Here is a 27,842-nt window from a genome sequence, read left to right on the forward strand (position 1 = left end):
GGCCGAGCTCGAGGCCCCTCCAGGTCTGAAGTCTCCCATGGCAGACCTGGAGAAGAAGCCTCCCTCCTGCAGAGAAGCAGAGCAGAGGAAGCGGGTCAGGACCGCTGCTGTTTATTTAGCACCTCAAAGGTCCACAGGCCATAGAGAGCTGATTAATAGAGGCCTCTGCAGAGGAAAGAGTGAGGCTGAGGCTGCGAGGGAATCGGCAGCTTGTTCTGCGCACTGCGTGTGTGTCTGTGAGAGAGAAAGAGGATTCCCCAAACACCAGGGGATCTCAGGAACCCTTTGAACAGCCACGGACCGAGTAAAGCAGCCTCCCCATCCACTTCTCAGTCTCCAGGGTCCCACGTCCTCTCTGATACTGGGAAGCTGCCATCAGCTCATTAAGTGGAGAAAATTAATCCTGGGAATAAATGTGGTTTATGTGGCTCCTCTGGCACCTCTGCAGATCTGTTTGCATGGTTTAAGTAAAGTTTAGTCCAGCTGGAGCTGTTGGAACCTGCCGTAGGAAGGGAGGGGCCCCCAAACCCTGGGTGTGCCCAGGGGCACTGGAGCCCCAGGCTCTGTTCTGTCACACTGCATCACCCCAGCATCTCCCGGGGTGCTCAGGGCTGTTTTACCCAATGCCAGCTGGATCGAGCTCTCATAGGGCTGCCAGTGGCACTTGTGCCCGCCCAGGCAAAATGGGCAGTTAATAGACTGCTTGTCCTCCCTACTAATGGGCAGTGAAGAATAGATCATGCCCACAGAATGCCAGTCACTTGTCTTTCCATTGATTCTTGTGGAAGGGGCGGAGGTTATCTTCATGAGACTCTTACCATTTCTGGCGCTGTGCCACCCTGTGCCAGAATGAAGGAAGTCCCATGTACCTGGACATGCCATCCTGGGTGCACAGGTGGAACCTGACCTCTAGAGACAGGCACAGTGACCAGCCTAGATTGAGGTGGGGGAGGTTTTCTGATTCCATCCTTTTCCAGCCTTTTGTGAGTTTACCATTACCAGGGAAGGGAGAGTGCTGCAGTATCCCTGGCTGTGCTCAAGTGGGCAAAGTGGAGGCTTAAGGAGAGTCCAGACCAAAGGGGAAGGCTTTGGGAGGCAGAGGGGAGAGGCCGCTGAGGGATGTGCTGAATCTCCAAACCATGAGGTTTCAAGGTGGCCATCTTATCCTGGGGAGGCCCGATGTTCCTGGGCCCCCCTCCTCTTCCTACAGATCTCCTGGAATGGCTCAGTGGTGGGGCAGGAGGGGACAGATGTGGTAACTTGGCAGAATGGCCAAAAGAGATGACTGAGCCTTGATCCCGACAGGCTAGAGGATCAGGCTGAATCTAAAAGATGAAATTTGCTTGTCCGGGGCTGCATTAAGATGGGTGTGGCTCCTAGAAATAAGGAAGGGACAGTTCCTGTGCACTGGGCCATTGGGAATGTTCTGTTCTAGGCAGCAGGGTTTTAAAAGGCCCTTGAGGAGTAGAGATGGGGGGGGACGGGGGAGCTACCTGTGGAAATGGGAAGGGCTGGTATGTGCTATGGGATGTGGCCCTGAAGAACAAGACCACAGCGATGGGATGGGGGGGGGGGAGCTGCCCACAACAGCGATCTGTGGGCCCCTGGCTGGAAGTCTAGCAGAGGCTCCCCCCTACTTCCCACTGTGTATTCTGGGGGTCAGGGCCTCCTCGAGGTTGTTTATTCTTCTGTCTGCCAACTCCTTTCAAACACATTTTGGGAGATGGGAAATTTCCCAGCATTGGATACATTTAAATTGTGATCAAGGAATGAAATACAGGGAAAGTAGCAGTTATTTTTCAGTGTAATAATTGTCAATATAATAGTTACCCATGTTGATATGATAGCTTGGGCTTGCAAAACACTTCTCCCCTATCTTCTCTTGGGATCCTTACAGAAGTGCACAGTCTGAAGCAGTCAGTCAGTTCTATATGTGAGCAGATTGAGAGTTGGAGATTCTGCCTTGAGCAGAGTCTGCCAGCTGAAGAGTGGCAGCTGGGCTTCTCCAAGGGCTAGGGGCATCTGAGTCTTCCAGAAGTGTGGGCCTCATGGACCCCCTGGCTGTCTCCTCCCCTTTCCCCCCCAGGGGTCGCTGGCTTGTGTGACCAGCACCATGAGCTGGGTTGACCTTTGGTACCTGTTGTGGTTTAAACCCAGGGATGCCAAAAAGCTGTTGAGCTAACAGATGTAGCACTGCAGGGAGGAGAATCTTGGTGGGTTTTTTTGCTCAAGTAAACTTCACTCAGATGTTCACGCCTTTGAAAACTTCTTTGAAAATGAGAGCTTTGAACCTTCCAGTAAAGATGAGTGGGACCCTGGAAAAGATCCAGTGGCGCCTGGTCCCCTTTTCCTGGTCCTGGAGAATTCAAAATGTCACATCTGAGACATCTCTTTTTCAGATCTATGCATTTTCTTTTTTTTTTTTTTCCAAATGCTTTATTAACTTCTGGCTTACTTCATTCATTTCCACCAGATTTTGGGTTACAGATTTTCTCCCCATTTTCCCCTACCCACCTCCCCAAAATAGTCCCCCAGGATATCCCCTCCTCTTATTTCCCAATTACATGTAAAATAGTATTAATAATAGTGTGTGTGTGTATATGTATATATATATATGTATATTTTAAACATTTGATTTTAAAGCTTTGAATTCCAGATTTATTCCCTTCCTCCCTTGTCACCTACCCTTACTGGGAAGATAAGCAATTCAATATAGGTTGCACATGTGTAGCTAATGCAAAACATTACCATAGTAGATATATTGTAAAAGACTGACTATATTTCCCTCACTCCTATCCCATCTCCCACTTGTTCTATTCTCTACTTTGGTCCTGTCCCTTTTCAAAAGTGGGTGCTTCCAACTTCCCTCCCCCCCCCAGCCTGCCCTCCCTTCCATCATCCTCCCTCTATCCCCTTTCCCCCTAATCTCCTGTAGGGTGAGATACCCTATTTAGTGTGTATGTCATTCCCTCCCTGAGCCAAATTCAATGAGTATAAGGTTGACCTATTCCCTTTTGCCTTCCTCTTCTTCCCCTCCATTGTACCCATTTCCCTTGTCTCTTCTATGTGAGATAGTTTGCCCCATTTTGTTTCTCCCCATCTCCTCTCATTATATTCCTCTCTCACTTCTTAATTTCACCTTTTAAGTATCATCCCTTCCTATTAAATTGGTCCTGTGCCCTCTATCTGTGTATACCTGTATACACATTCATATATGTATTCATACACCTATATATCCTCTGATAAAGACTATAGATAGATATTCCTATTCCCTTCAACTATTTTCATACTGAGAAAAGTTTCATCAGTTACAATTATCGTTTTTCCATGGAGGAATATAAATAGTTCAACTTTGATAAGTTCCTTATGATTTCTTTTCCCTGTTTACCTTCTCATGCTTCTCTTCTTGTATCTTAATATCAAATTTTCTATTCAACTATGGTTTTTTTCTTCAAGAATACTTGAAAGTCAGGGGTGACCAGGTGGCACATTGAGTAAGAGCGCCGGCCCCAGAGTCGGGAGACCCGGGATCGGTTCCGGCCTCAGATACTTAACACCCACACAAAACAACTGGCCGTGTAACCTTGAGCAAGTTACTTAACCCCAATTGCTTTAAAAAAAAAAAAAAGAACACTTGAAAGTCCTCTATTCCACTGAATGACCATATTTTTCCCCTGAAACATGATACTCAGTTTTGCTGGGTAGGTGATTCTTGGTTTTAATCCCAGTTCTTTTGAACTCTGGAATATCATATTCCAGGCCCTTCGATCCCTCAGTGTAGAAGCTGCCAGATCCTGTGTTATCCTGATTGTGTTTCCACAATAGCCAAATTGTTTATTCTGGCTGTTTGTGATATTGTCTCCTTGATCTGGGAATTCCAGAACCTGGCTATAATATTCCTAGGAGTTTTCTTTTTGGGATCTTTTTCAGGAGGTGATCAGTGATTCTTTCAGCCTCTATTTTGCCTTCTGGTTCTAAAACATCAGAGCAGTTTTCCTTGAGAATTTCTTGGAGGATGATTTCTAGGTTCTTTTTTTGATCATGGCTTTCAGGTAGTCCAATAACTTTTAAATTATCTCTCCTGGGTCTATTTTCCAGGTCAGTGGTTTTTCCCATGAGATATTTCACATTGCCTTCCTTCTATTCTTTTATTTGGATCTGTTTAACAGCATCTTGATTTCTCATAAAGTCACTAGCTTCCCTTTGCTCCATTCTAAATCTGAAGGAATGATTCTCCTCAGTGAGCTTTTGAGATTCTTTTTCCATCTGGCAAATTCGGCTTTTTAAGGCATTCTTCTCCTCGTTGCCTTTTTGAGCCTTTTTTGCCATTTGAGTTAGTCTGTTTTTTAAGGTGGTATTTTCCTCAGTCAGGCTGTTGACTCTCATTTCATAATTTTCTTGCATCGTTCTTATTTCTCTTCCCAATTTTTCCTCCACTTCTCTTATCTGCTTAAGGTCCTCTGTGGCCTGTAACCAGCTTGTATTTTCCTTTGAAGCTTTTGCTGCAGGAGTGCTGACTTCACTGTCTTCCTCCTGTTCCATATCTTGCTCCTTTTTGTCCCCAAAATAGGAGTCTAATGTTGGAATCTTCTGTCTGCTTTGTTTCCTTTGCCTGGTCATGTCGCCCCTCAGTCACTTGACCCCTGGGATTTTTGCCACAGTAGGACTCTGCCACCAGACGGGGGAGCTTCGTACCAAACACTGGCGTTTTCTCAGCTGCCAGAGGTATTAGTTGGGTGCCCTTTCTCAGTCCTCCACACGCTCTGGCAAGCTGGTCACACACCCCAGGACCTCAACCCTAGACTGCAATCCAGATCCAGGCAGGTTAAAGCAAGAGCGATTACCCCTCAGACTGGTCACTTGGTCCATCTGCAGTCTGCAGGCCAGGAGCTGAAGCTACCACGTGGTGCTGGCTGGCTGCATCTCAGCAGCTTCTCGCCCCGGGGGCAAAAGCCACATACTCCCTCTTACTGGGTCCCAAAGTCCAGACTGCACTGACCTCTCACTTTGTCCTTCACATCTATGTGCTGATAAATCTGGTAACGGCCACAGCTGCTGGTGATCTGGAGTCCCTCCAGCCGGTGGCTGGTCAGGCCCTCCCTGGGGCTAAAGCCTTGGTGTGGGGCTGGGCTTGGCTCCCAGAGTGCTGCGCTGGCCGGCCTGCCAGGCTGTCTTCAGTGGGAGATGTAGCAGCAAGCACCCCAGCATCCCCAGGGTGGCTGCCAACACAGGTTCTTAGATCTGCTTTGTTAAAGGAAAGCAACTCAAAATGGGTTAACAAGCTTACTTTAATCAGTCAAATATGTATCATTTACCTAGTTCAGGGGAAAAAGGTTAGCACCCCGAACTTCAGAATATACAGACAGAATTATCAAGACAGAGAAACAGATCAAGTAGACAGATTTCCAAACTGTCCAACCATTACATCCATACCAAATCAACATCTGGGTTTTTCAAAGCTGGGGGGGGGCCTCTCAACAACGGCTTCCCAGAGTCTCATCTGATCAAATCACAGAACACTTATCAAAGTGAGCCCCAAAGCAAAGCCTCACATCAGGGATTATATAGCTTTCTCCTGGGTCAGAGAATGTAACAACCTTCTGGACCCACTGGCCAATCAAAAAGTATCTACTGAAAAACAAGCCTCCCACCCCAGGCTCCAGGTGCACTTTAGCCTAGGGGCAGGGAAGATCTTAAAAATTTACATTCCCATTAGAGGAGGTTAGCTTCTCTGTGTCATTTGGTGGGTTCTGCAGCTCCAAAGTTTGTTCAGTCTCCTTTTACATGAAGTGGGGAAGGTAGAAGCCAGAGCAGTGGAGAGGTCCTGCTTCTATTCCACCATCTTGACTCCACCCCCCCAGATCTATGCATTTTCCCAATTTATCTTAGTGTCAAATACTAACCAGAATGAATTCAATTACCTAGATCTATATTCCAAATTATTTTATACAGCTTTCTTTCTGTGACCCGGGAAAAGGTTAAGTGCTAGCCCTATTCCTAAGTGCAGCTTTGAAACCTGCTTCTCTTTGATCAGTGAATTGACCCCTTTTCTCTTAGATGAATCTTAGGGGAGAAATTTCCCCTTTCTCCCTTTGTCCATTTGTCTTTCTACTTCCAGAACTTGGCCACAGTCCAAAGAAGTAGGAGAAATGTTTTTTTCTGCCAACAACCTTTCTTTAGGAGACTATCAATTCTTCTAGCCCAGGCACAGTATTTCTTACTGCCTGGCTGCTTTTTGCATCTTACAAGGTGATAGACTCAGATTTTACACAGACGTAGATATAGATACAAACAGAAAGCACAGATAGCAATAACTTTTCTTGGTCTTCCAGATGATATAAAGACCAGGTGCTATTACAGCTTAGTAGTCCCTTAGAATAGGAGTTGGGACTAAATGCCAGTAAGCCTAAGGAAATCCCCCCATAGCCACATCCATCTCTTCAGCAGCATCCCACTGAAGGATGAAGAATTGAGTTCATAAAGAACTCCCCACAAAAGTCCCAAGAAGAGCATCCTCTGTCTAGGGAAATTTGCCAGCCACAAGGACCCAAGCAATCCAGTCAAGCCTTCTTAGGTGATTGAAGGATCTCCCAGCCAAGAGAAGGGAAAAAGATAGGCTTACCTTTGGATTAGAGGGGATCTGAATCAGTGACTTCTGCTCAATGTGGAGGGGGAGGTCAGAGTCAGAGACTCAGGCCCACCCGGGGACTCCAAAAAGCTGTTGCGGTTTAAACCCAGGGACACCAAAAGCTGTTGAGGTAGGGGTTCTGCCCACCCAAAAACTGTTAAAATTTCATGATGTGGTGGAACCATTTCAAGGAATTCAGTCAGACCACCTCTAATCCAAGTATACGCATTTATTGAGATTGACGCCTCTCATGAAGCAGGCTAAGTTCCAAGAGGAACCAGCAGCTTTAGAGAAAGCAAGATAGATTTTTATAGGGTAAAGATGCCATGACACAACAGAAATGTACATAGAGTAGAGGATATCATTAATATTAAAAAGGCAGGAGGAGTTTGTTAAGGGATCAGGTAATGGAGGAGGGGTCCCATCTATGGTTCGGTAGTTAAACATTCCTGGTCATTCTGCCCTCCAGCTGGCTAGCTCTTGTGGTCTTGTCTTGGGCTAGATGGATGATGCGATTGTGATTGCTCACCTGTTCTGGGGGCAGTGACCAGGTAGAGGCAGTAGCTAGGTTGCCATCATGTGGACACACCTGTTGTTCTAGTGAGCCGTGAGGCTCTCTACATGTATATGTAGAGAAGTTAGGATGTTGGGGGGAGCGGGGCACTAGGTAGGTGCAGTGGGCTTGCTGTTGCTAGGGCCAGGCCTGTGTAATGAAGTTAGGATATTGGGGCTGGAGGCAGCTTTGTTAGGATCCCCGCTGCAGACTCTGTCCTCTTTGCATCAGTCCCTTGTCTGTTCGAGCTCTTGTTAAAGCCACTGTTGAGGCTCACTGTGCAGCGTAGACTCATGGGAAGTAGCATTTCTTGCATGCAGCTGGTCCTGGAATGGGAAGAACACACATCAAAGTTTCAAGACAGGAAGATGAGTATGTCAGCGGGCCGCACCGGCCTCTAGCCTGTGGCTGCTGGAGCTGCGCAGAGCAGGCCGGAGACAGGAGAGGCAGGAACCGCCCAGGAAGGACACGGCCTGCGAGCACAGTTCTTCCTAGGGAGCGATACTGGGACCCTGAGAACTGGGAGGGGAATCCACGTGTTCTTTCATTGCACTGCCAGGCAGGAGCTGCAGAAATGGCCTCCACGTGGGCTGCCTGAATGTGATCCTTGAGGCTTCCTGCGGCCAGCTGTCCCCTCGCTGATTCTCATCTGCCCAGCCTGGGGACGCCATGCTAAATGCTCTTCTGGTACAGTGTCCGTATGCCCACCATAACAGGTTCCAACTTTATTTCAGGGCTCCAAAAGGATCCTTCGTTCCAATGAGATCGTCCTTCCAGCCAGCGGCCTGGCAGAGACAGAGCTTCAGCTGACCTTCTCCCTGCAGGTGCTGACCTGTTCTGTGGCATGGACCCCGCCTTGGGCAGCAGATTGAGGAAGCTTTGGGGTCTTCCCAGAAGAAGCTTTTTAAATACTTCTTTTTAATGTATTGATTATATTGAAATGCAGTGATTTTAACAGGCCCCAGACTAAGCAGCCCCATCCTCAGGCTCAGGGCACACACGTGAGGTTTCTGTCCCCTAGAGACCATCTTGATTGAGGAGGGGCTAGAGCCCTCCTAGGCAGGCTCTTGAGAGGTTTGTCATGTCAGAGCAGGCGCTGCCCAAAAAAGTGCAGAAGGGGGTGGCTAGGTGGTACAGTGAGTAAGAGCACCGGCCCCAGATTCGGGAGGACCCGGGATCCGTTCCAGCCTCAGATACTTAACACCCACACAAACACAAAAAAAAAACCCCACCAAAACTGGCCATGTAACCTTGGGCAAGTTACTTAGCCCCAATTGCTTTAAAAAAAAAAAAGAAAGAAAAGTGAAGGAGATACTTGTGGGTAAGAGGCTGAGAAACTAGGCTTGCCTCCCCTCACCCCCTTCCCCTCTCCCTCCCTCCCCTCCCTCTACCTTCTCTGCCTCTTCACAGAACTTCAGAATTGGAATGAGCTTGTCTGGCTTGTCCCTGAATAAGGGTCCCCTCTAGACCAGACCGCACAAGTGAGCTCTAGATAGTGCTGCTTTCTAGGAGGGTTTTCCTGACATCAAACCTCAGCTTGGCGCTTTGCCCCTTCCGCCCCCATAGGAGCCCTGCCCATGCTCAGGGTGGCCAATGTGCCCATGGAGGCATCTTTGTTGCAGACTCAGTCAAGCTTCAAGTGCCATGAGCTTGGAGCCCATGGCCAGTCTGCTCTCCCCTGGACCCTCCAGCTTGTCTGTGTTCTGGCTTCTGAAACCCAGCCCAGTGGGCTATGCCCAGGAAGATGCCCAGGCCCCCCAGATGCTGAGGCCTCAGCTACCCCATGTTTCACCTGTTTCTTTTGAATCAGGGATTCCCATGTAGAGTCCTGTTCTAGACATGACCTCATCACACCAGGTCTCCCTGCAACTTAAGTCACATTTGTTTCCTTCACTCAGACCTGAGTGTCCAAGGGCTTCTCCCTTGAATTCTGTTTCCTGTCAACCTTTGGGTGCCTTGAGCCCTATTCGTCTTCCTCCACTTTAGCTGCCCTCTTTGTTACTTAATGTGACACTGTAGAGGCAGCTGTCTTCCTCCCTTTTCCTTTTCAGCATAAAAACCACTCAGAAAATACACTTTTTAAAAATTTTTTCCAAGAACAAAAATTTATTTTCCCTTACTCCTACCTTGGCACCCAACCTGCCATTTTTTAGGAGGGAAAAAAGAAAGAAAAGAAAAACAAAGCCCTTATAACCAGTGTACATAGTCAAGCAAAATACATTCCCATGTTAGCCTGTTCAAAAAGGGCAGATCTCCTTCTGCAGGCTACCTTTCACCTCCCTTGGGTCGGCGTCACTGGTCCTCGGGAGTCATCCCCATTCATGGGCAGACTTGGGCAGAACACTTAGCTCTCCATGGGTGCACACCACCCCTGACGGTGGTCCAGAAACCTCTGACAAAAGGCTGCCTCCTTCCCCCTCCTCAGCAGGATCCCCCACCATGATGTGTCTCGGGGACCTTCCACCTCATGGCACCTGAGAAGACAAGCACTTCCTCCCCCAGGTGTTCACCAGGGGCCTTTTCCCTTTTCTATGTTCTCACTTTGAAGCCCTCCCTCCCATTTTCAGAGATCTCTTCATTCTTTCTGGAGACCAGAGAGCGTCCCTAGAGCCTTGGAACCTTAATGGGAGTCCCTTAGCCAGGCTAGGAAGACAGAAGCCGCAAATGCAGTTGGGGCCACTGGGAGTGAAGGGGCTTCGGGTCCTGGAGGCAGGTGTAGCAGGGCCCTCAACAGGATTCTCCTTCACAAGGTCACATTATCTCTCTCACTCCTTATCAGCACTGGTAGAATGGCCTCCCTGGGCTTGTTCTTCTCATCTAGCTTCCCTGCCCCACGCCCGCTGCTCCCCTTCATCTCACACCACCTCCCTGTGGCCGGGATCCCTCCCTCCTCAGGGCCTTCTCCTGCCATCCCAGCGCAGGACAGAGGCAGAGAGAAGTAGGACCCCAGCCAGGGCGACCTTGGCTGTCTCCCCGAGCCACCCACCTGCCCACTCACCCTCGGCTCCCCTTTGCTCGTCACAGTACCCTCATTTCCTCAAGCGTGACGCCAACAAGCTCCAGATCATGCTGCAGAGGAGAAAGCGCTACAAGAACCGCACGATTCTCGGCTACAAGACGCTGGCCGTGGGGCTGATCAACATGGCGGAGGTGAGTTGGGGCCGGCAGCCCAGTGGCCGTGGGGAGGGCGCAGCAGAGAGCGGGCCCAGGCTCAGCAGACAGTCAGTGAATGGCCGCTTCTCCTTGGCATTCAGAGCGCAGGGTTCGGTTCTCTTAACGTGGTAATTCCGGCATCGCCATGCAGAGCGCGCAAGTGTTCTGGTCAGAAGTTGGCAGTCGTGGGCTGGGTATGGAGAACATGCCAGGAGCGGGGAAAGCGGTGACTCCTCCTGAGCATTGGCACCCCGCTCCCTCTCCCCCTCCCCCAGGTCATGCAGCATCCCAGCGAAGGCGCCCTCGTGCTCGGCCTGCACAGCAACGTGAAGGATGTGTCTGTCCCCGTGGCCGAAATCAAGATCTACTCGCTGTCCAGCCAGCCCATCGACCAGGAAGGGATCAAGTCTAAGCTGTCTGGTAAGAGCCTTGCAGAGGGGCCCCCTCCTCTCAGGCTAGTCCAGGAAGACCCAGTGGGGGGCCACCATTCATGTCCCCTCCCCACAAACACTGCCTTTCCAGCTGTCCCCGTGTGCCCTCGGGGCATTGGCTCTGGTCTTACTGCGGCGTTTTCCCCCAGACCGGTCTCCTGATATCGACAACTACTCAGAAGAGGAGGAAGAGAGCTTCTCATCAGAGCAGGAGGGGAGTGATGACCCTTTGCATGGCCAGGTAACTTTTCCCCTCCCCAGGTGAGGTGCCTGCAGGGGTGGGGGAAGGTGACGCTGCTCTCCCTTTAGGACTTGTTCTATGAAGACGAGGATCTACGAAAAGTGAAGAAAACCCGGAGGAAATTGACCTCAGCCTCTGCCATCACCAGGGTGAGCAGAGAAGCCTTTTCCCTGTGCCCACTCACTGCCCTCTGTCCCTCTCGCCCTCCACGAACTCCCACAGGAAACGGGACAGGACTTGGGCTGTTGGGGAGGGGGCCTGCCCTCCAGGAGCTCCTCTTTCCTCGGTTCCTCAGCAGCTCCATAAGTCAGTCAGCATTTATGGGATGCCTGGGCTGGGTGCTGGGGACACAGAGACAGAAGTGACCTTGCCCCAGGGCTCGCGGAGGTCTGCGTGGTGGGAGCATCTTTGGGCCTGGCCTTCCCTCTGTTTTGAGTGGACCGGCCCCCTGATGTTTACCCTACGCCTTTCTGACGCTCTTTCAGAGCAAGCCTGGACGTTAAGCGCATGCACACACTGGACTTCGCTGCTGGGCAGCCACACTGTGTGACATTGTCCCCTCCCAAGTCACTCATTCCAGGTGGTCCCTGTGGTCTTCTCTTGGAATTATTGAGCTTAACCAGCTGGGGTATGGGGAGTCCCCAGAGCGAGTCTGCCCAGAGATCCTGGGGGTGACCACTGGGGTGTCAGTTTGACCCCGCTGTGCCCCCGACAGCCTGCGAGGGCCACAGGTGCCAGGACCTTCCCTGTTGGGACACAGAAGGCGGGTGCCTGGCATGATGCCCTTTCGGTGCCATCAGACAATGTTCGTTCCCTGTGTCCTTGCAGCAACCCAACATCAAACAGAAGTTTGTGGCCCTGCTGAAGAGGTTTAAAGTCTCCGATGAGGTGTGTGCAGGTCCCTTCTGTCCTAACCCCTGCCCAGGGCTGGGCAGGATTGATTCCCAGGGGATCGTGAGGAGGGGATTTGTAGACACACCATCCTCTCTCGAGACCTGATGGTCACAGGTAAATGAGGGCTTTGAGCTCCTCCTGATGAGAAGGGGCAAAATTAGTAGGACTGGTTGCCCTTTTGCCTCCCTGCCCCCATCTCATGGAAATGCAGCAGTGAAGGCACCTCTCCTCTTCAGCCTGTGGTTAGTCAGGAAGGCTTGTCTCAACACTGCTCACTTCCCAGGATAGGGGAGGGGGGGAGTGAAGTGATGTGTCCAGCTGGCCCAGGATGCAGTTGTTCTGCCCTATGGGCAGGTGGGTGGTGCCCCCCCAGGGAGCTCAGCATCAGCAAGCTCAAGACCTCTTGAAGGCCTCTGGGCTTTCTTGTCCCTACTCCCTGGGGAAGGACACCTGCATATTTTAATGCCCTCCATCTTCTGAAAGGTCAGGGAGCTTTCCTGAAAAGAGTCAGGAAGCTCACTGACAATTGCCCAGAGATCAGTTACTAGCTCTCTCGTCCAGTGATTTGTACCCAGAGGAAGAAATTGCCTCCGTTTCCTCCTCTAAAGTGTTTGGGCTGGACCTCTTGGGAAGGAGCAGCATTGTCAGGCAAGGCTCAGATCTCAGGCCGGCAGGGGCCTCACAGTGCCTCTAGTCTGACCTCCCTTATTTTTAAAATTGTGGAACCTGAGGCCACCCCGGGCCCTAAAGCTGCCTCGTGCCCTCCGCTGCCCCTCAGCAGGCCGGTTGGGCACCTTCCCTAGCTAGTGCAGACGGGGACCTTGATTCTCACGTCTTTACCGCCAGGTGGGCTTTGGGCTGGAGCACGTGTCGCGAGAGCAGATCCGGGAGGTGGAAGAGGACCTGGATGAACTCTATGACAGCCTGGAGATGTACAACCCCAGTGACAGCGGGCCTGAGATGGAAGAGACAGAGAGCGTCCTGAGCACCCCCAAGCCCAAGCTCAAGTGCGTCGCCCGCGCCTCCCCCTTCCCCACCTCCAGTGCCCCCCGGGGCTCACTGAAGACCTCGCATAGAGTGCCCTCGGTCCCGAGGATGGGCACCTAAAGAAGCCTCCCCTTCCCGTCCAGACTTGGCACCAGAGTCAGACGCCCCTGCAGCCCTTCCCTCGTGACCGTCCCCATCAGTGATCCTGGCTCTCCTCCTTCCTCGTAGGCCCTTCTTTGAGGGAATGTCTCAGTCCAGCTCCCAGACGGAGATCGGCAGCCTCAACAGTAAAGGCAGCCTGGGAAAGGATGCCACCAGCCCCGTGAGCAGCCTGGCATGTGGGGGGGGGGGCAGCCAGCGGGGGCTGCTCGGGTTCCGCCTGCTTGTCCTTCCCATCAGGGGAGCTGGCTGCATTTCTGAGATGCAGCCAGCACTGTGGTGTTGATGATGCTGTGGCATAGGCCCTGTTCTCCATCAGCCAGTTAACACTCTGGCTGAAGGGCACACATGGGTAGCGGGGGAGTGCAGCAGGAGCCAGCAGGAGGGAGAGCGGTGGGGGAGCAGGGGAGAGAGCACCCTGTGGGGGGTCCAGTAAGACTTACTTGCAGTATTGGGACAGGGCAGGAGCTGAGCTGGGCCTTTGAGAATGGAGGGAGCGGCTGGAGGGCAGGGGAGGCAGTTAGCCTGGCAGGAGCTGGGGGGTCTGCATTTATCCAGTGCCTGCTGTGTGCCCAGTGCTGCATCCAGCACCAGGGGTGTGCACTCAGGACTCCCAGCAGCCGGCTTTGCCTGAATCACTCAGAAGGTCCGCTTAGCTGGCCCCCTCTGGCGGGCTAGAATCGCAGCCTTTCCTTTCCAGAAGTCTCTAACACACGGTGAAGGAGAAAACCGTGGCCTTTGTGGGGCAAGGCCAGGCCCCCAGGGGCTGCAGGTGCTGTTCGCAGAGGTTGCTTTTTGGTGTTCTCCTGGCTGGGCTCAGGGTTTATGGCTGCAGTCCAGCCTCTCTTCACCCCATTTGTTATCACTCCCCATGGCTCAAGGTCAAAGGCAGTTGAGATACATTGATTTACCAGATTTCCTAGACTGCTCTGGGTTGCATTCTCCCCCAGTGGCCACCAGGTGGCGCTGTCCCACCCCCTCATTCCCTACCCCAGTCAAAGCTCTGGCTGCCCATGTGTGGGATCAGGGGCTGCCAGACTGGCATCACACAGCCTGGGAGGGGCCGTGCTGTGCTGGGGGGGGGGGTCCCCTGCCTGGGTAGTCTTATCACTCCTCAGACCTCGAGGATGAGCCCTAGTTCTGTGGTCAGAGATGGGGCAGAGGGCAGCTGTCTGCACTGGTGGACAATGCCATCATCCTAGCAGCTGGGCCCATTGACAGTCTGTGTGCGTGCACATTTTTGCCATGTGTGCACACAGGCATACACATGTACACGTAGAAAAGATGACACTTTCAGAGTACAGCCTGGAGCCCAGGGGCACCGCTTCCACAAACTGGTTCTTTGCTGCCAAAGCTGCCATATTCTCTTGCTAATGAGGTTGGGTCTAGTGTGCTGTAAAGTTCAGAGTCACAGCAGCTCTGGTCACATTCTTGGGGCCTTTATTATCAGCCAGTCTGAACAGTAGGCCAATACTGGAGACAAGTCTTCCCCAGACTGGGCCTCTCTAGGCAATTGTTTCCAAGCCTGATCCAAACTGTCCCAAAGGCCAGGGGGCCGGAGAGCAATTAGGTCTGGCCTAGTGAGGTCCGTTGCTGCTGCTGAATTATTTACTGGGCCTGCCCATCCCCCTCACTGCCTTCTCCCCACTTGTCCTTTTGGAGAGGTTATGCGATAATGTAGAGGGGTTTCCTTGGTATTAGGAAGACAACAGAAACTTTCCAGTAGGAAAAGCTTCTCTGTTTTCCCCAATACACAGGAGAGGGCAGGAGGCCCTATGGGCCTCCACTGTGAATTCTTGGTCCCAGAGATGAGCCCAGTTGTTTTTGTTTATAAGGAATGCCTGAACACCTGAGGGCAGCTCCTCTGGATCCAGGGACAGAATGGCCAGGTGTGAGGCCCCGGAGTCTGGGGAGGAGCCGTCTGGAAGCTCCCACTCAGCAGGGATGGATCCAGGGTCCAGACTTCAGGCTCCGTATTCCTTCTGTGGCCCCTTTTGGTTAACAAGAAGGAAGATGCAGCTGTTCATAACAGGAAGCCCACCCACCCACACGGTTAAGCTCCTGCTGTGTGCCAGGCCCTGGACATGCTGCTGAGGGGGCAGTGACAGTGGGGAGACAGACACACACGTTTCTGAGGTTCTCTGCAGAGCAAAGTCCCGGAGAGGTGGCTATGAGGAAGCGGGGGAGGCCCTCCTGGCGCCCAGTCTGGAAGGAGCGTCCGGCATTTGGGTGGCCGTATAGGCTGGGGAGAGGGAGGTGCCAGGCAGGACTGAAGGGACATAGGCTGGTTGGAGGCTGTCACTGCAGTCCAGATGAGCATTTATGAACACCTGCTGTGTGCCCAGCGCTGTGCTGAGGCCTGGTGAGGAAGATGCTGTCACTGTCCCCATTTTATAGTTGAAGAGACTGAGGCAGATGGGAAGTGATTCTGCCCAGACCACGCAGCCAGGCCAGAGCCACCAGCTGCCTCTGAGTGACAGGGAAGTGCACTGTGGAAGGAGCCTTCGAGCCGGGAAGCTGCGTGACCCTGGGCAGGTCACTGCAGTCGGCCTACGTCTCCTCATCTGTAAAATGGGAATGATAATAGGATACGCGCATCCAGGGACCTGTTGGTTGTGCACTGCTGTGTAAGTGCTGGTAAGGGAGGCAGGAACAAGGGTCAGAGAGAAGAGGCCAGGACAGCACTGGGGTGAATCCAGGTAGCTGGAGTGATGGTGACTGGGATTCCTGACCACACAGTCAGATTGTCCAGAAGAGCCCTGGGCTTGGAAGCCCGGCCTGCTCCTCCCTCCCTCCTCCCCTGCTCAGGCTCTTGGCTGCAGTGCCCCCCAGCCCCCTTTCCTGAGCCTCAATTCCATTGTCTCCCCTCTCTTAATTCCTGTTTCTGTTCTGTGTAGCTTGCTTAGTATATGTCTGTCTGCTCCTTGGGGGTCCCTTGAGGGCAGGGGCTTTTCTCTGGGTAGCCCATGGTACCAGGCTGGTCCTTGGCATATTGTGGCTGCAATTAATCATGCTGACTGATGGGTAGATGAGCCTTTAGGAGAGAGCCTGGGGCTGGACATAAGGTCTGGGGATCCTCTGCACAGAGGTGCCAGTTGAGCCTGGGAGAACTGAGAAGACAAAAGGCCTGGGGCACACCCACGCTTACCAGTTGTAACACAGATGATGGAGAAGCGGGAGATCAGGAAAGGGGAAAGGTCAGTGTCATGACAAGCCAGCAAGAAGCACCGACAACAGCTACGAGGGCAGGAAGACTGAAGAAAAGAACGGGCTGTCAGATCTGACCATTAGGAGATCGTTGGTGACTTGGGAGGGGCAGCTTTTCCCAGCAGTTTGGATGGTGGAGGATGCCAGCAAGAGGCAGGGGCAGGATCTGCCAAAGAGCTGTTCAGGAAGGGAGTTGGGGGTGTCTTTAGGCATCAGGGAAGGGCCCAAAGGAGCATGAAAGTTTGTTCTCAGACAGGAGTGTGATGTGATGTCCTGTACTGAGGACGGGGAAGGCTCAGGAAGAGAAGGCTGGGACACCCAGGAGGGAGATAACAGGAGCCGGGAGCTCCTTTCTCCAGTCCAGTTTAGTGCATGGGGAGGATTGTGGTGAGCTAGAGCAGGGCTTTGTCAGGGCGCCAGAAGCTGTGGGACAAAGGCATGAAGAGACCAGAGAGTTTGGGCAGCTACGTGGCGCAGTGAGTAGAGCACCGGCCCTGGAGTCAGGAGGACCTGGGTTCAGATCTGGCCTCAGACACTTGACACATACACACAAAAACTAGCCATATGACCTTGGGCAAGTCACTTAACCCCAATTGCCCTACTCTCCCCCCTCCAAAAAGCCAAAACAAAAATGAGATCAGAGAGTAAAGGATCATGCTGAGTCTGAACGGGTCTCTCAGGGTTTGAGATGAAGGTGGAAGACTGTGGCCAGAGCCTTAGAAAGGCCTGAGGACTGGAGGGGGAGTCTAGGGAAAGAAGGGATGAGAAAAGTTTCTTGACAGAGTTGTTGGTCACCAAGATGGAATGGAATGGGTAATGGTGAAACCAAGGGTGTGAGCCCCCCTGAAGGGGTCCTGGGAGCTGGGTAGAAGCGCTGGGACATCAGACAATTTAAAAGAATATCAGTATCCACGTGGAAATCCCTCACCTTATGGCAGGAATTGGGAGTGAAAAGGGACAGTGTTGGGGGCAGGGTGGGTGGGCTCGGGGAGCCGGTAGGAAACAGCCACCATGGTCCGGATTGGGACAGTGTGAACCTCAGAAAAAGAGAGGCTTCTGACTGGCGGGAGAGTGTGGAAGTGGCACTGGGGAGGAAGGCATCTTCCCCTTCAGTGACTGGCAGGGAGGGGAGATAAAGCCTAGGAGAGGCAGGTGGGAGGCAGCTGGGCCCTAGAACGGCCACAGCCATGGCCATTTGGGGCAGCAGGCTCACATGGGACCAGGGAAGAGAAGAGAACATCCTGACCTTAGAAATATCCATCCTTGCCCTGGAGTCAGGAGGACCTGAGTTCAAATCCGGCCTCAGACACTTAACACAAAAAACTAGTGTGATCTTGGGTGAGTCACAACCCCAATTGCCCTCCAAAAAGAAAATATATATCCATGCTTGACGCTATCCCAGATTAGGGTCCGTGAGGTGGCATTTCTAGGTAGGTTCCTGGCTACATCATCACCCTGACAGCTACAGGAGTAACCCATGGGTGACTGGGGCTGGGCTTTCCAGAGATTCATATGATGAAGGTGACAGGGGGATGTTCTTTGAAACAGCGGGAACACTTAAGGAAAAGGAACTTTTAGTTTTTAAATAGTGATTGATCCTTGGGGTTTTTACAGATGGAATTGACTGCAGTGGACAGAGTCAAAGCTACTTCTTGGATCAAGAATCCAGATGACGGTCTGACTGAGAACGATCCTCTGGTACGTGGGGGTCGAGCACTTCGGTTTGGCCTTTGCTGCTGCAGTCTAGAAATGAGAGGCTCCAAGCTGTCTTAGAAACCCTGGCCAGCAGTAAGTGCTATTTCTAAGCTCACCAGGCTGCCGCCTCCCAGATGAGCAGACAGTCCCTCTGGCTGCCAGGCTTCCCCTCTCTCTGGTGATCTGTCCCTGACTGCACTACGTCACCCCTCACCCTTGCAGTCCTCCCCCAGCTTTTAGTGTTGTACCTCCCTTGGGGACGATCTCTGTGTCTGCCGCAGTCTTGGGTTCTAATTCTCTCTGAGGCATCTGACAGCAAAGAGGGCTTTGTTTGACAAGCTTCTGATGATGGGTCTTGAGCAACACACAAAATGGGAGAATGCCTTCCAGATCATTTGACCTAGTCATTGAGAATGTTCCAGGCAGAGTCTAGCCTGAAAAGGGCTTCCCTGTCAGTTATGAAGAGGGACTCTAGGTGATCTGCAAGGCAGGGAGGGAGAGATGAGCTGCAGTTTGCATCAATGCAGGGAATAAACACCTCATCAGGGGACTGGCGGACCCACTGGAATCTTAGGGTCCTATTAGTCAGGATCAGTTTCCTGCTGCTCTTCTGCGCAGGGTGGATCCCAGGATGCCTCACTCACTGGGACAGGTCTGTATGGTCACAGCGATCCTGGGCTCTCCGCAGCTCCCATGTGGGCCGTCAAGTCACTGGGAACAAATAGCACCCTCTCTTCTCCCCTTCTGTGACAGGACGTCAGCGACCAGGACATGTTTGGAGATAGCAGTACCACCCTGGTTGTGCCAGAAAAAGTGAAAACGCCCATGAAGTCTGGAAAGGCAGATCTCCAGGGCTCTGCCTCCCCCAGGTACCTGCAGGCTGCACTCAGGCCTGGGCCTAGCACACCCTTTGGTAGTGGTGAGATGTCACAGACATTCCTCTCCTCATCTCTCTAGCAAAATGGACGGAGTGCACACCCCTAGGCAGAAAAGGAGCACCCCCCTGAAGGAGCGACAGCTCTCCAAGCCCCTGAGCGAGAGGACCAACAGTTCGGACAGCGAGCGGTCTCCTGACCTTGGCCACAGCACCCAGGTGGGTGTCGCTTGGGAGTGCACGCAGAGGGCAGCAGGCAGGGTTTTATAGTGCCCCATTGCATAGATGAGAACATCGCGGTGCCGGAGAGGGAGCAGATTTCCTCCTATCTGCCCAGCCAAGGGTGCTCCCAGGACACTCCCAGGTCTGAAGCTGCAGGCTTTGTCTCTTCCCAATAGATTAGCAAGACAGGACTGCTCTATTTAAGTGCTTAGCCAAGGCCTGTTGATCAGTTGAGAAGACTTTTCCCCAGAGTCAGCCCTAGGCCCCATCCCACCAGCCACTCTACCAAACCCTGCCCAGGCCCTGTGTCAAATAGTGTTTCTCCATGGCTCCAGCCTGTGTCTATAAATTGGGGATTCCAGAATTGGGAAATTTCCCATTTTAAAAGCTGTCAGAAGTGAGGAGTGTCGAGGGGTCTGGTGTGTCTAGAACAAGGCAGCCAGAATGGCGAAGGGCCTGGCAGGTCACTGTACTGTGAGGGCGGAGTGGAAGGTGGGGCTCAGGTTGGGGGAAGGGTCCCAGAACATCTGTTTTCCAGGAGTTATCAAGGGTTGGCCTTGTTCTTGGCCCAGAGGACAGAGCTCAGAACTGAGGGCACATCCCCAGGGTCACACTTCTTAGATGCTGCCTGCAGCTGCCCCTCTCCCTTCCACATGGAGGCCCAGTGCCTAAGGAGGTCTGAGGTCAGGAAAGGCTGGGCTTCCTCAAGAGACACTGTCCTTGCTTTGGGCCTCGCTAGGCCAGGGCTTTCTTGCCCATGCCAGGGGTTGGACCAGATGCTCCACACCAGCTCCAGGTCTCCTGGTGACACTGGCCATGGGCTCTCCCGTTGAAGGCTGATGACATTGTGGGGGTGCCTCAGACAGGTGACAAGCAAGGTGATTCACTGGGCTGGCCCAACTCCTGTCCCTCTGGTGGTGCCAGTCTTAGACACAAGACCAGCCCTATGAGCGCCTGCAGGCCTTGTGTGAGGACTAAGATCTCTTTCCTCCCACCCACCAGGCTTGCACTGCCCCCGCCAGTGCCACCTGGCCTCGCTTCCCTGCCACCAGTGCAGGTCACACTTCTTAGACGTTGCCCCCTCTCTCCTCCGTGAAGAGGCCTGGTGCCCAAGACTTGATTCCCCGCCTGCCCTAACCCACCTGTGCCTGTCCCCATGGCCCTGGGAGAGGGCCCGATGGAGCACCATTGCCCTTTCTCTGCCTAGATCCCAAGAAAGGTGGTGTACGACCAGCTGAATCAGATCCTGGTGTCTGACGCGGCCCTCCCAGAGAACGTCATCCTTGTGAACACCACCGACTGGCAGGGCCAGGTGAGGGAGGAGGGGGCTCTGGGCTGGACCCTGGGCCTCCTCGCAGACCCACACCACAGCCAAGCCGCCATTTCCTCAGACCTAAGATGAGGACGGTGGCACCAGGAGTGTGAGGAACCAGATCCACGCGGGTCTGGTGTCGGGCACAGGGCAGAGCGGGTCTCCCTGGGACACACTCGCGATTTCTCAGGGGCCCTCGGGGGTTGGCCCTGCCCCAGACTCCTCGAGGTGAGGGTGGAATTGGGGACCCTCATTGCCCTGGGCCAGCCTGACCCCCAGCCTGTGCTGCCTTCCCAGTACGTGGCAGAGCTGCTTCAGGACCAGCGGAGGCCCGTGGTATGCACATGTTCCACCGTGGAAGTCCATGCTGTGCTCTCTGCCTTGCTTACCCGAATCCAGAGATAGTAAGGGCTCTGACCCCTCCACCCCTCCTCCGACACCAGCCCTCCCCCAGCAAGCCCACCAGGCCCAGTGTTGTCCACCTCCGCCAGGCTTGAGGGGGGGAGCCGTGTGCTTGGCCTGTCCAGTTCCCTGGGACCCTCCCTGACGGGTCACACCTGCTGGGGCCAGCTCTTCCCCCCCTCCATGGGCAGCACCTGGAGGCCTCTTCACCCTCCTCCCCCTGCTCCCTCCCCAGCTGCAACTGCAACTCCTCCATGCCAAGGCCTGTGAAGGTGGTGGCAGTGGGCGGACAGAGCTACCTGAGCTCCATCCTCCGCTTCTTCGTCAAGGCCTTGGCCAACAAGACGTCTGACTGGCTGGGCTACCTGCGTTTCCTCATCGTCCCCCTGGGTGAGCACGCGGGGTGCTGCCGCAGGGCCGGGGGCCTGGGACCCGCCAGCACTCTTCCTGAACCGGTCCTAGGGCAGACCAGGCTGAGGCCCGTGCAGCCCCTCTCACTCCCCACTGGGCTGTCTCCCTCCACCAGGCTCTCACCCTGTGGCCAAGTACATCGGCTCAGTGGACAGCAGGTACAGCAGCGCCTTCCTCGACCCAGCCTGGAGGGACTTATTCAGTCGCTCAGAGCCCCCGGTTTCAGGTAATCCCCCTGAGGAAGGCCCACAGAGTCAGGGGAGATGCCCCCCCCCAGGCTCCCCTCCTCACCATTGGTTCAGCGTCTGAGAAGCCGCTGGGGTCCCTTGGGGTCTCGTCCCAGGTTGGGCCCCGAGGCAGCCAGGGGTCTCTCTTCCAAAAAACTTGGAGGTGAGCCCTGGGTCTTGGCTTAAGCCTGTGCACAGACCTGGCCCTCAGTGAACCTGAGTCTTTTTGGGGAGCCCGGTGAGAGTGGTGAGGAAGAACTAGCCAGTAACTTGGGCTCACCACGCAGGGGACTGGAGGGGGAGACCCCTGAGGAAGCAGCTGGTATAGGTCACTGGCAAGGAAGGTGGCCACAGTCTCAGACCCCTGCGTGAGCGCCCCCCCCTCCCCCATGCTTCTTGCAGAGCCGCTGGATGTGGTGGGCCGCGTGATGCAATACGTGAGCGGGGCTGCCGTGACACACCAGCTCCCCGTGGCAGAGGCCATGCTGACCTGCAGACACAAATTGTGAGTGTGCGTTTCCCCTTCCCTCTGGGAGGCCCTGGAGTGCCCTAATTCACACCATCTCCCCTTCTCTCCCAACAGCCAAGATGAGGATTCCTACCAGAAGTTTATCCCCTTCATTGGGGTGAGTCCCCGCTTCTGCACCCCCTGCCATGAGCCCTCTGGACTTTCCTGTGCACCCCCAAACTCCCCTGACCCCATATTATCACAGACGGCTTCCTGTCCTGGCTGAGCCCCTGGCCATTTTGGGATCCTAGCGTTCACAGACCGAGCAGGGACTAGAGAGTCAAGTGCAGGAGCAGCCGTCCTTCCCTTCAGGGGGATGCTGTGGCCTGGGCTGAGCGCCTCCCCCATGGGCCAGGTCAGCGCACCTTGGAGAGGACCATCACAGCATAGATGACCAGGAAACAGAGCCCGTTTTTGTCTCTTCTGATGATCTCCCTTAAAAATCGACTGAAGTGGACGGGTGTCTCCTTCCCAGGCCCTTCCCAGCTCTCAAAGCACTTGTCCAGAAGAGGTGGCCACCCCCAGCTGTTCCTCAGCTCTTCCAGAGCTGGTGGGCAGCTTCTGCTTCTGTCCTGGTTTCCTGGAGACCTAGAACACTTGTGCCCTGGGATCCTGGAGCCCATCCTCCTCCAGAGAGTGCCTTAGCAAGAAGCCCTGGAGGGGTGGCCAAGGGGGACTGGGAGGGTGCAGGAGGGTCCAGAACAGAAGGCCAGGGCACTGGCTCACTTTTGTGTCATGAGATGCAGTGTTTTCCGGGCATCAGGGGCCCTCCCTGGCCCTGTGCCCCAGGCCAGGCCCAGAGAACCCCATTGTACACCACACCTCATCAAGCTCCTTCTCCAGAGAGACTGGGGGGATGTGACCACCCTGCACACACACACACACACACACACGCACGCACATGCACACAGCCTTCTCTTCTCAGAATTGTCTGGAGTTTTTTCTTTGGGAGGAAACAAATCCTTGTCAGGGTAGGCTCAAGAGAAGCTTTCTCTCCTCTCTTCATTGTTCTTGAGACCCCCTGCCAGAAGGAGTATGGGGGGAGGAGGTGCCACGTGGCCTGTGACACATGGGATGGTGGCCTAGGGCCCCCCACCAGCCCTGGGACTGAGGGAAGGAGCTGACCCATCACCTTCATTTCCTTCTCTTCAGGTGGTCAAAGTGGGCCTGGTAGAAGACTCCCCTCTCATGACAGGTAAGAGGGGGCTGCGCTGCCTCCCCGGGGTGGACGTGCTCTAAGAGCAGATGGGAGGCCGGCCACAGGCACCCTGGGGTTCGGGAGGAAGAGAGCTCTTTTGGCAGCGGGGTCTCTCCCCCCTTAGGTGATGGTGACGACACACCTGTGGTCAGCCTCACTGTCCCCTCCACGTCCCCACCTTCCAGCTCTGGCCTCAGTCGGGATGCATCGGCCACACCCCCTTCTTCCCCCTCCATGAGCAGTGCCCTGGCTGTGGTTGGGTAAGCGTCACGCGCTGTCTGCACTCTCTGCCCCCTGTGCACCTCGAGGTGAACCAAGCAAGAGGGTCAAGAGGAATCACCCCCAAGCCATCTTGTGTTCAGTCTCCTTGGTACAGAGAAAGGGGGGACCCGGTCCTGTGATTTTATTGGTAAAAGGAACTCCCTAGAAGGGAAGTCCCTTCTGGTGTCCTAGAGGAGCAGGAGCTGGTTCAGGGTCCTTGGAGGCAGGCGTCGGTCCCGTCTCTGGTACTGGCTCCATCCACTACGCTGGCTGTTGGCTGCATCTTTGTGGGGTGTGTGAGCCCCGCAGGCCTTCCCACAAGGCTTGGGCCCTTCCCCAGAACCAGCTGAGTGAAGTTGGAGGGGGCTTCTCTCTCCCTTGTCAGTAAGGGGGGTGGCTAGAGCCTGGCCCCTGCAGGGAAGCAGCTGATGCTTCCCCACTGCCCCTTGTCTGTCTGGCAGCCTTCCCAGACGCCTCTGGTGTTGGCTTTTCCTGGCTTGGCCCAGTGGGGAGCCAGGGGGCAGGCCATGGCTCGGGGACGTGCCTCCATCTCCCTCCGTTGTCTCCTGGTTCCTGGATCCTTTAGGAGGCCAGCCCCAGGCTTGGCCCTGCTCCCCCAATGCTTGCACTCCTCCCTGGCCTCGCCCTCTCTTCCTTCCCCATCCTGATTTAATATTGAAAAATGAGGACACAGAGCAGGAAGGTGGGACCTGCACCCATTATGTCTGACGCCTCCTTTCAAGAAAGCATCAGCTGGTTTTCCCTGTGGGGCTAAAATTAGCCTGGCGCTCAAGGTGCCATAAAGCAGGGAGTGCAGTCCTTGGGGCGCCCCCTCCACCCCATCCTTGCCTCTAAGGTCCTGGGGTGGGTTTTTGAGGTGCCTCCTCATCCTCTGTGTGTTCATCACCCATCCCTGGTTTAGTGGTTGGCTGCACCCTCTTAGCCCCTGAAAGCCGAGATTCTGGGGAGGATCGAAGGCAGCAGCAGCCCCTCCAGGCCATCCCCTCACATCTGCCAGACAGTGACCAAACCCCAAGGTGACTCTGTCACGCCCCTGCTCAGAGATCTTCCTGGTTCCCTACTACCTCAGCCTGGCCTCAAACCCTGAGCTCCCCCCAGCATCTGTAAACTTGGGGGGTTGAAGGAGAAGACCTGGAGGGTCAGGCAGAAACTCCTGTTTTGCGGTCAGTGGTCCCCACCCCCACTCCCCGAGAGCACCTTGGCAGGAAGGGCCCCTCCCACCTGGATTGCCTTGGCTCCTGTGAGCGCATGGGATCCCTCCCAGGCTTCTCTGCCTCAGATGGATGGAGGTGCTCGTGTGTGCACTTATGCGCTCTCATACACATTCATGCTGACACTCCTATGCTGTCACACATGTGCACTCACACGTGGCACCCACCCCCTTCCCTGTGAGAAGCATTCCCTGCTCGACATCTCCCCCAGCAGCTCGTTAGGGGAGCCAGGGCCTTGGAGTGTGAATGCTTGGGCTTCTCGTGGTTGCTCCACCCCCCGCAGGAGAATAGAAACCCTGGGAGAGCAAGCCTGCTTGGTGCGGTCTCCTGGCCCAGGCCCACGGCAGCGCTCAGAGCTGGTCCAGCTTCTTCCATTTCCACTCTGCCTCCAGGAGTCCCAACAGCCCGTATGGGGACGTCATCGGCCTGCAGGTCGACTACTGGTTGGCCCACCCTGGGGAGCGGCGGCGGGAAGGCGAGAAGAGGGACGCCAGTGCCAAGAACACCCTCAAGAGCGTCTTCCGCTCGCTGCAGGTGTCCCGGCTGCCACACGGCAATGAGGCGCAGCTGTCTGGCACCATGGCCATGACCGTGGTCACCAAGGAGAAGAACAAGAAAGGTGAGGCCCGGCTCTGCGGCTCCTGGACATCCCGTTCCCACCAGAGTCAGAGAAAGGGAGGCCAGAGCTGAGCCCCTGTCACTGTCTGTTCGCTGTGCTGGGAGAAGGGCCCCAGGAACAGGCCCAAGATGGGCTCTGATGAGAGGGCGATCACCTCCTGGGGAGCAGCACACTACCCCCACAGGGATGAAGGGCCGGGCTTTTCCCCAGGAAGCCCCAGGCTATGCTTGATTTGGAGGTCCAATGTGTAGACAGGGAGAGGACCTCCCCCCCAACCTTGGCTGCACCTAGGGTCAAGGAAGGAAAGGAACTGGCAGGATGTGGGATCTGAACGCCCCCAGGTCCCTTCCCAAAGCCTCGGGGCATGTTGTGCCAGTGCCTGCCATGGGGACTGGGGTCCCTGCCCCCTCCTCTCAGTTCTAGGCCCCTCGAGGTGAAAGAAAAAGCAGGAGAGCGTGGATGTGCCGTGCTGGGACGGTCAGCCTGGCAGGGGTGGCAGGGAAGGAAGGCTGGTGCCCTCCCACCCTGGCCGAGCTCCTTTGGTTTCTCTTCTCCTCTCCTTCCTGGCTTCCCTGCCCACCTCCAGGCTTCATTACCACCCACCCAGTCTCCTGCATGACAGTGTAAACAGACTGCCTGCCCTCCACTCCCTCCAGGGGACCTTGGGCATGGGGGAAAGGAGGGCAGGGGCAGGGCAAGGCAGGGCTGCTGTGCGAGCAGCCCTGATGGGGTGGTGTGTCATGCAGTGCCCACCATCTTCCTGAGCAAGAAACCTCGAGAGAAGGAGGTGGACTCCAAGAGCCAGGTCATTGAAGGCATTAGCCGCCTCATCTGCTCAGCCAAGCAGCAGCAGACCGTGCTAAGAGGTGAGGAGGGTGGGGGGATGGACCTGGGGCTGCCCAGTGCCCCCCCCCGAGTGCCCATGGTCCTTCCCCCGCCCCACCAGTGAGTGCCTGTGGACCTCACCCCCGTCTTCCCCCTTCAGTGTCTATTGACGGCGTGGAGTGGAGTGACATCAAATTCTTCCAGCTGGCCGCTCAGTGGCCCACCCACGTCAAGCATTTCCCTGTGGGCCTGTTCAGCAGTAGCAAGTCCACCTGAGTGCCCTGCCTCCAGGCCAAGGACCCCACTGTTCTCCCTTTGTGTCGTCTGCTGGTCTGGGGCACCTCCTGGAGGGACGCCAGCAGGCCTGGGGCCTGAGGGCCCTTGCACTGGGGTCTACCTCTTCCCTTGCCTACTCCTGAGGGACACTGCCACTGGGGAAGCTGGTCACTCCCCCCCCTTGGGCCCTGAGCCCATCAGTCACTGGAATTTCAGCAAGCTCTTCCCAGGGGCCCCCCTGCATTGGAGCCTGCCCCCAGCCCCTGGGTGCCTGAGTCCACCCAAGGGACAAACCGTTCCTGGCCCCCTGCCTGGTTAGTTACCAGACTCTGCATTTGAGGCCACTGTCTCCCAAAGTTACTTGTCCCCCTCCTTTCAGTCCACAGGCCCCCATGGGTACCCAGCCATCTGTCAGGAGTTAAGTCACTGTCCTCCCGTCCCCACAAACATCATCTCTGCCGCAAGTCAGCTTGGCTTTCCCGAGGGAGACAGACGGGTCAGGCTAAGCCCAGCGGGCCAGAGGCAGGCAGGCGGCTGTGCCTCTCTGTCTCCTGACCCCCAGGCCCTGCCCAGCACCCCCAGTGTCCCCAGGAGCGTCCCTGTCGATGTTGTGTGTGTCCTTGAGAGCTCGTTGGCTTCTGTTCCCCAACGCCCCGCCCTGCTGTGACTCCCACGCACTCCAGGCCCTGTGCCCTCCGGCTCCTCTGGTCCCAACACTCCTCCTGCCTCTCCCGGGCTCCTGGCCCCAGCACACCCACCCAGCTGTCTGTCTTCCCCCCTCTTCCCCCTGCTAGGATCCTTCCCCTCCAGCCTCGTTCTCTCCTCCTCCTGGACACAGGTGTCAGTCCTGGCTTCCTTGTCCCCCACCCCAGAGGTCTGGCCAGAACTTTGTCGGCCTGGCTCAGCCCTCCTGTCCTGTCACTCAGTCCTGCTGGCCAAAGCCCCGTGCCTGGGCACAGCTCTTCTCTCGGGTGGGACTGTGGGTGTGGGGGGACTTGCTGTTGGATTTTTCATTCAATAAACTGGTGATTTCTTACCAGCCGCCTGGGCTTGTGTGTGTCTCCTCTGCCAGTGCTACGCCTTAGCTAAAAGGCAGAGACCAAGGTCCTTACTTCAGGGGAAGGCCCCAAGCTCTGCCTCCCTGACACCCATTCTTGTTCCGGAGCTGTGCCCCAAAGCAGTACCGGCTCCACATTTGGGCCCATGAGCAGCTGCTTCACCCCCGCTTGGAGAAGCCTGGGCTCTGGGGAGGGGCGTAGCAGACCCTTAGAATGGCCGTCATCGGTCCACTTCCATCTCAGGAATGTCTGGAGGGCCAAGGGCCAAGGCAGAGACTCTAATGATCCTCCCGGGGTCCCCTGCCCCACCTCTGCACACTGCAGGCCTGGGGCCAGAAGCTCTGTAGACCCCAGAGTGGAGGAGGAGAAGATAAGGAAGCCAGGAAAATGCTTGTCATACCGGGGCCTGGCCCCTGGAATCAAGGGCCAGAGGAAGAGCAGGAAACGCCCTGGGCCCAACCTCCTCCCT

The 27,842-nt window shown here is 55.0% G+C and overlaps 1 protein-coding gene across 1 annotated transcript in view; it reads left to right on the forward strand.

The window, feature by feature from the left end:
• Positions 1–27,354, forward strand: part of PACS1 (phosphofurin acidic cluster sorting protein 1) — a 92,795-nt gene extending 65,441 nt beyond the window's left edge. Inside the window, exons 3-24 of the mRNA XM_069066390.1 lie at positions 7,916–8,005; positions 10,206–10,331; positions 10,610–10,754; positions 10,915–11,006; positions 11,075–11,155; positions 11,835–11,894; positions 12,747–12,907; positions 13,116–13,209; positions 17,868–17,951; positions 18,702–18,817; positions 18,906–19,041; positions 20,252–20,356; positions 20,654–20,760; positions 20,994–21,148; positions 21,285–21,395; positions 21,799–21,901; positions 21,980–22,022; positions 23,057–23,099; positions 23,227–23,362; positions 24,988–25,214; positions 25,961–26,080; positions 26,200–27,354. Of these exons, the coding sequence (XP_068922491.1) occupies positions 7,916–8,005; positions 10,206–10,331; positions 10,610–10,754; positions 10,915–11,006; positions 11,075–11,155; positions 11,835–11,894; positions 12,747–12,907; positions 13,116–13,209; positions 17,868–17,951; positions 18,702–18,817; positions 18,906–19,041; positions 20,252–20,356; positions 20,654–20,760; positions 20,994–21,148; positions 21,285–21,395; positions 21,799–21,901; positions 21,980–22,022; positions 23,057–23,099; positions 23,227–23,362; positions 24,988–25,214; positions 25,961–26,080; positions 26,200–26,315 (2,451 nt within the window). The 3' untranslated portion in view covers positions 26,316–27,354. The remainder of the gene's footprint in view (positions 1–7,915; positions 8,006–10,205; positions 10,332–10,609; positions 10,755–10,914; positions 11,007–11,074; positions 11,156–11,834; positions 11,895–12,746; positions 12,908–13,115; positions 13,210–17,867; positions 17,952–18,701; positions 18,818–18,905; positions 19,042–20,251; positions 20,357–20,653; positions 20,761–20,993; positions 21,149–21,284; positions 21,396–21,798; positions 21,902–21,979; positions 22,023–23,056; positions 23,100–23,226; positions 23,363–24,987; positions 25,215–25,960; positions 26,081–26,199) is intronic.
• The last annotated feature ends 488 nt before the right edge of the window (positions 27,355–27,842 follow it).

Source organism: Petaurus breviceps, unplaced genomic scaffold, assembly GCF_028583685.1.
Source record: "Petaurus breviceps papuanus isolate PSGF00001 unplaced genomic scaffold, PetGlider_PUasm1.0 90721, whole genome shotgun sequence".
NCBI lineage: Eukaryota > Metazoa > Chordata > Mammalia > Diprotodontia > Petauridae > Petaurus > Petaurus breviceps.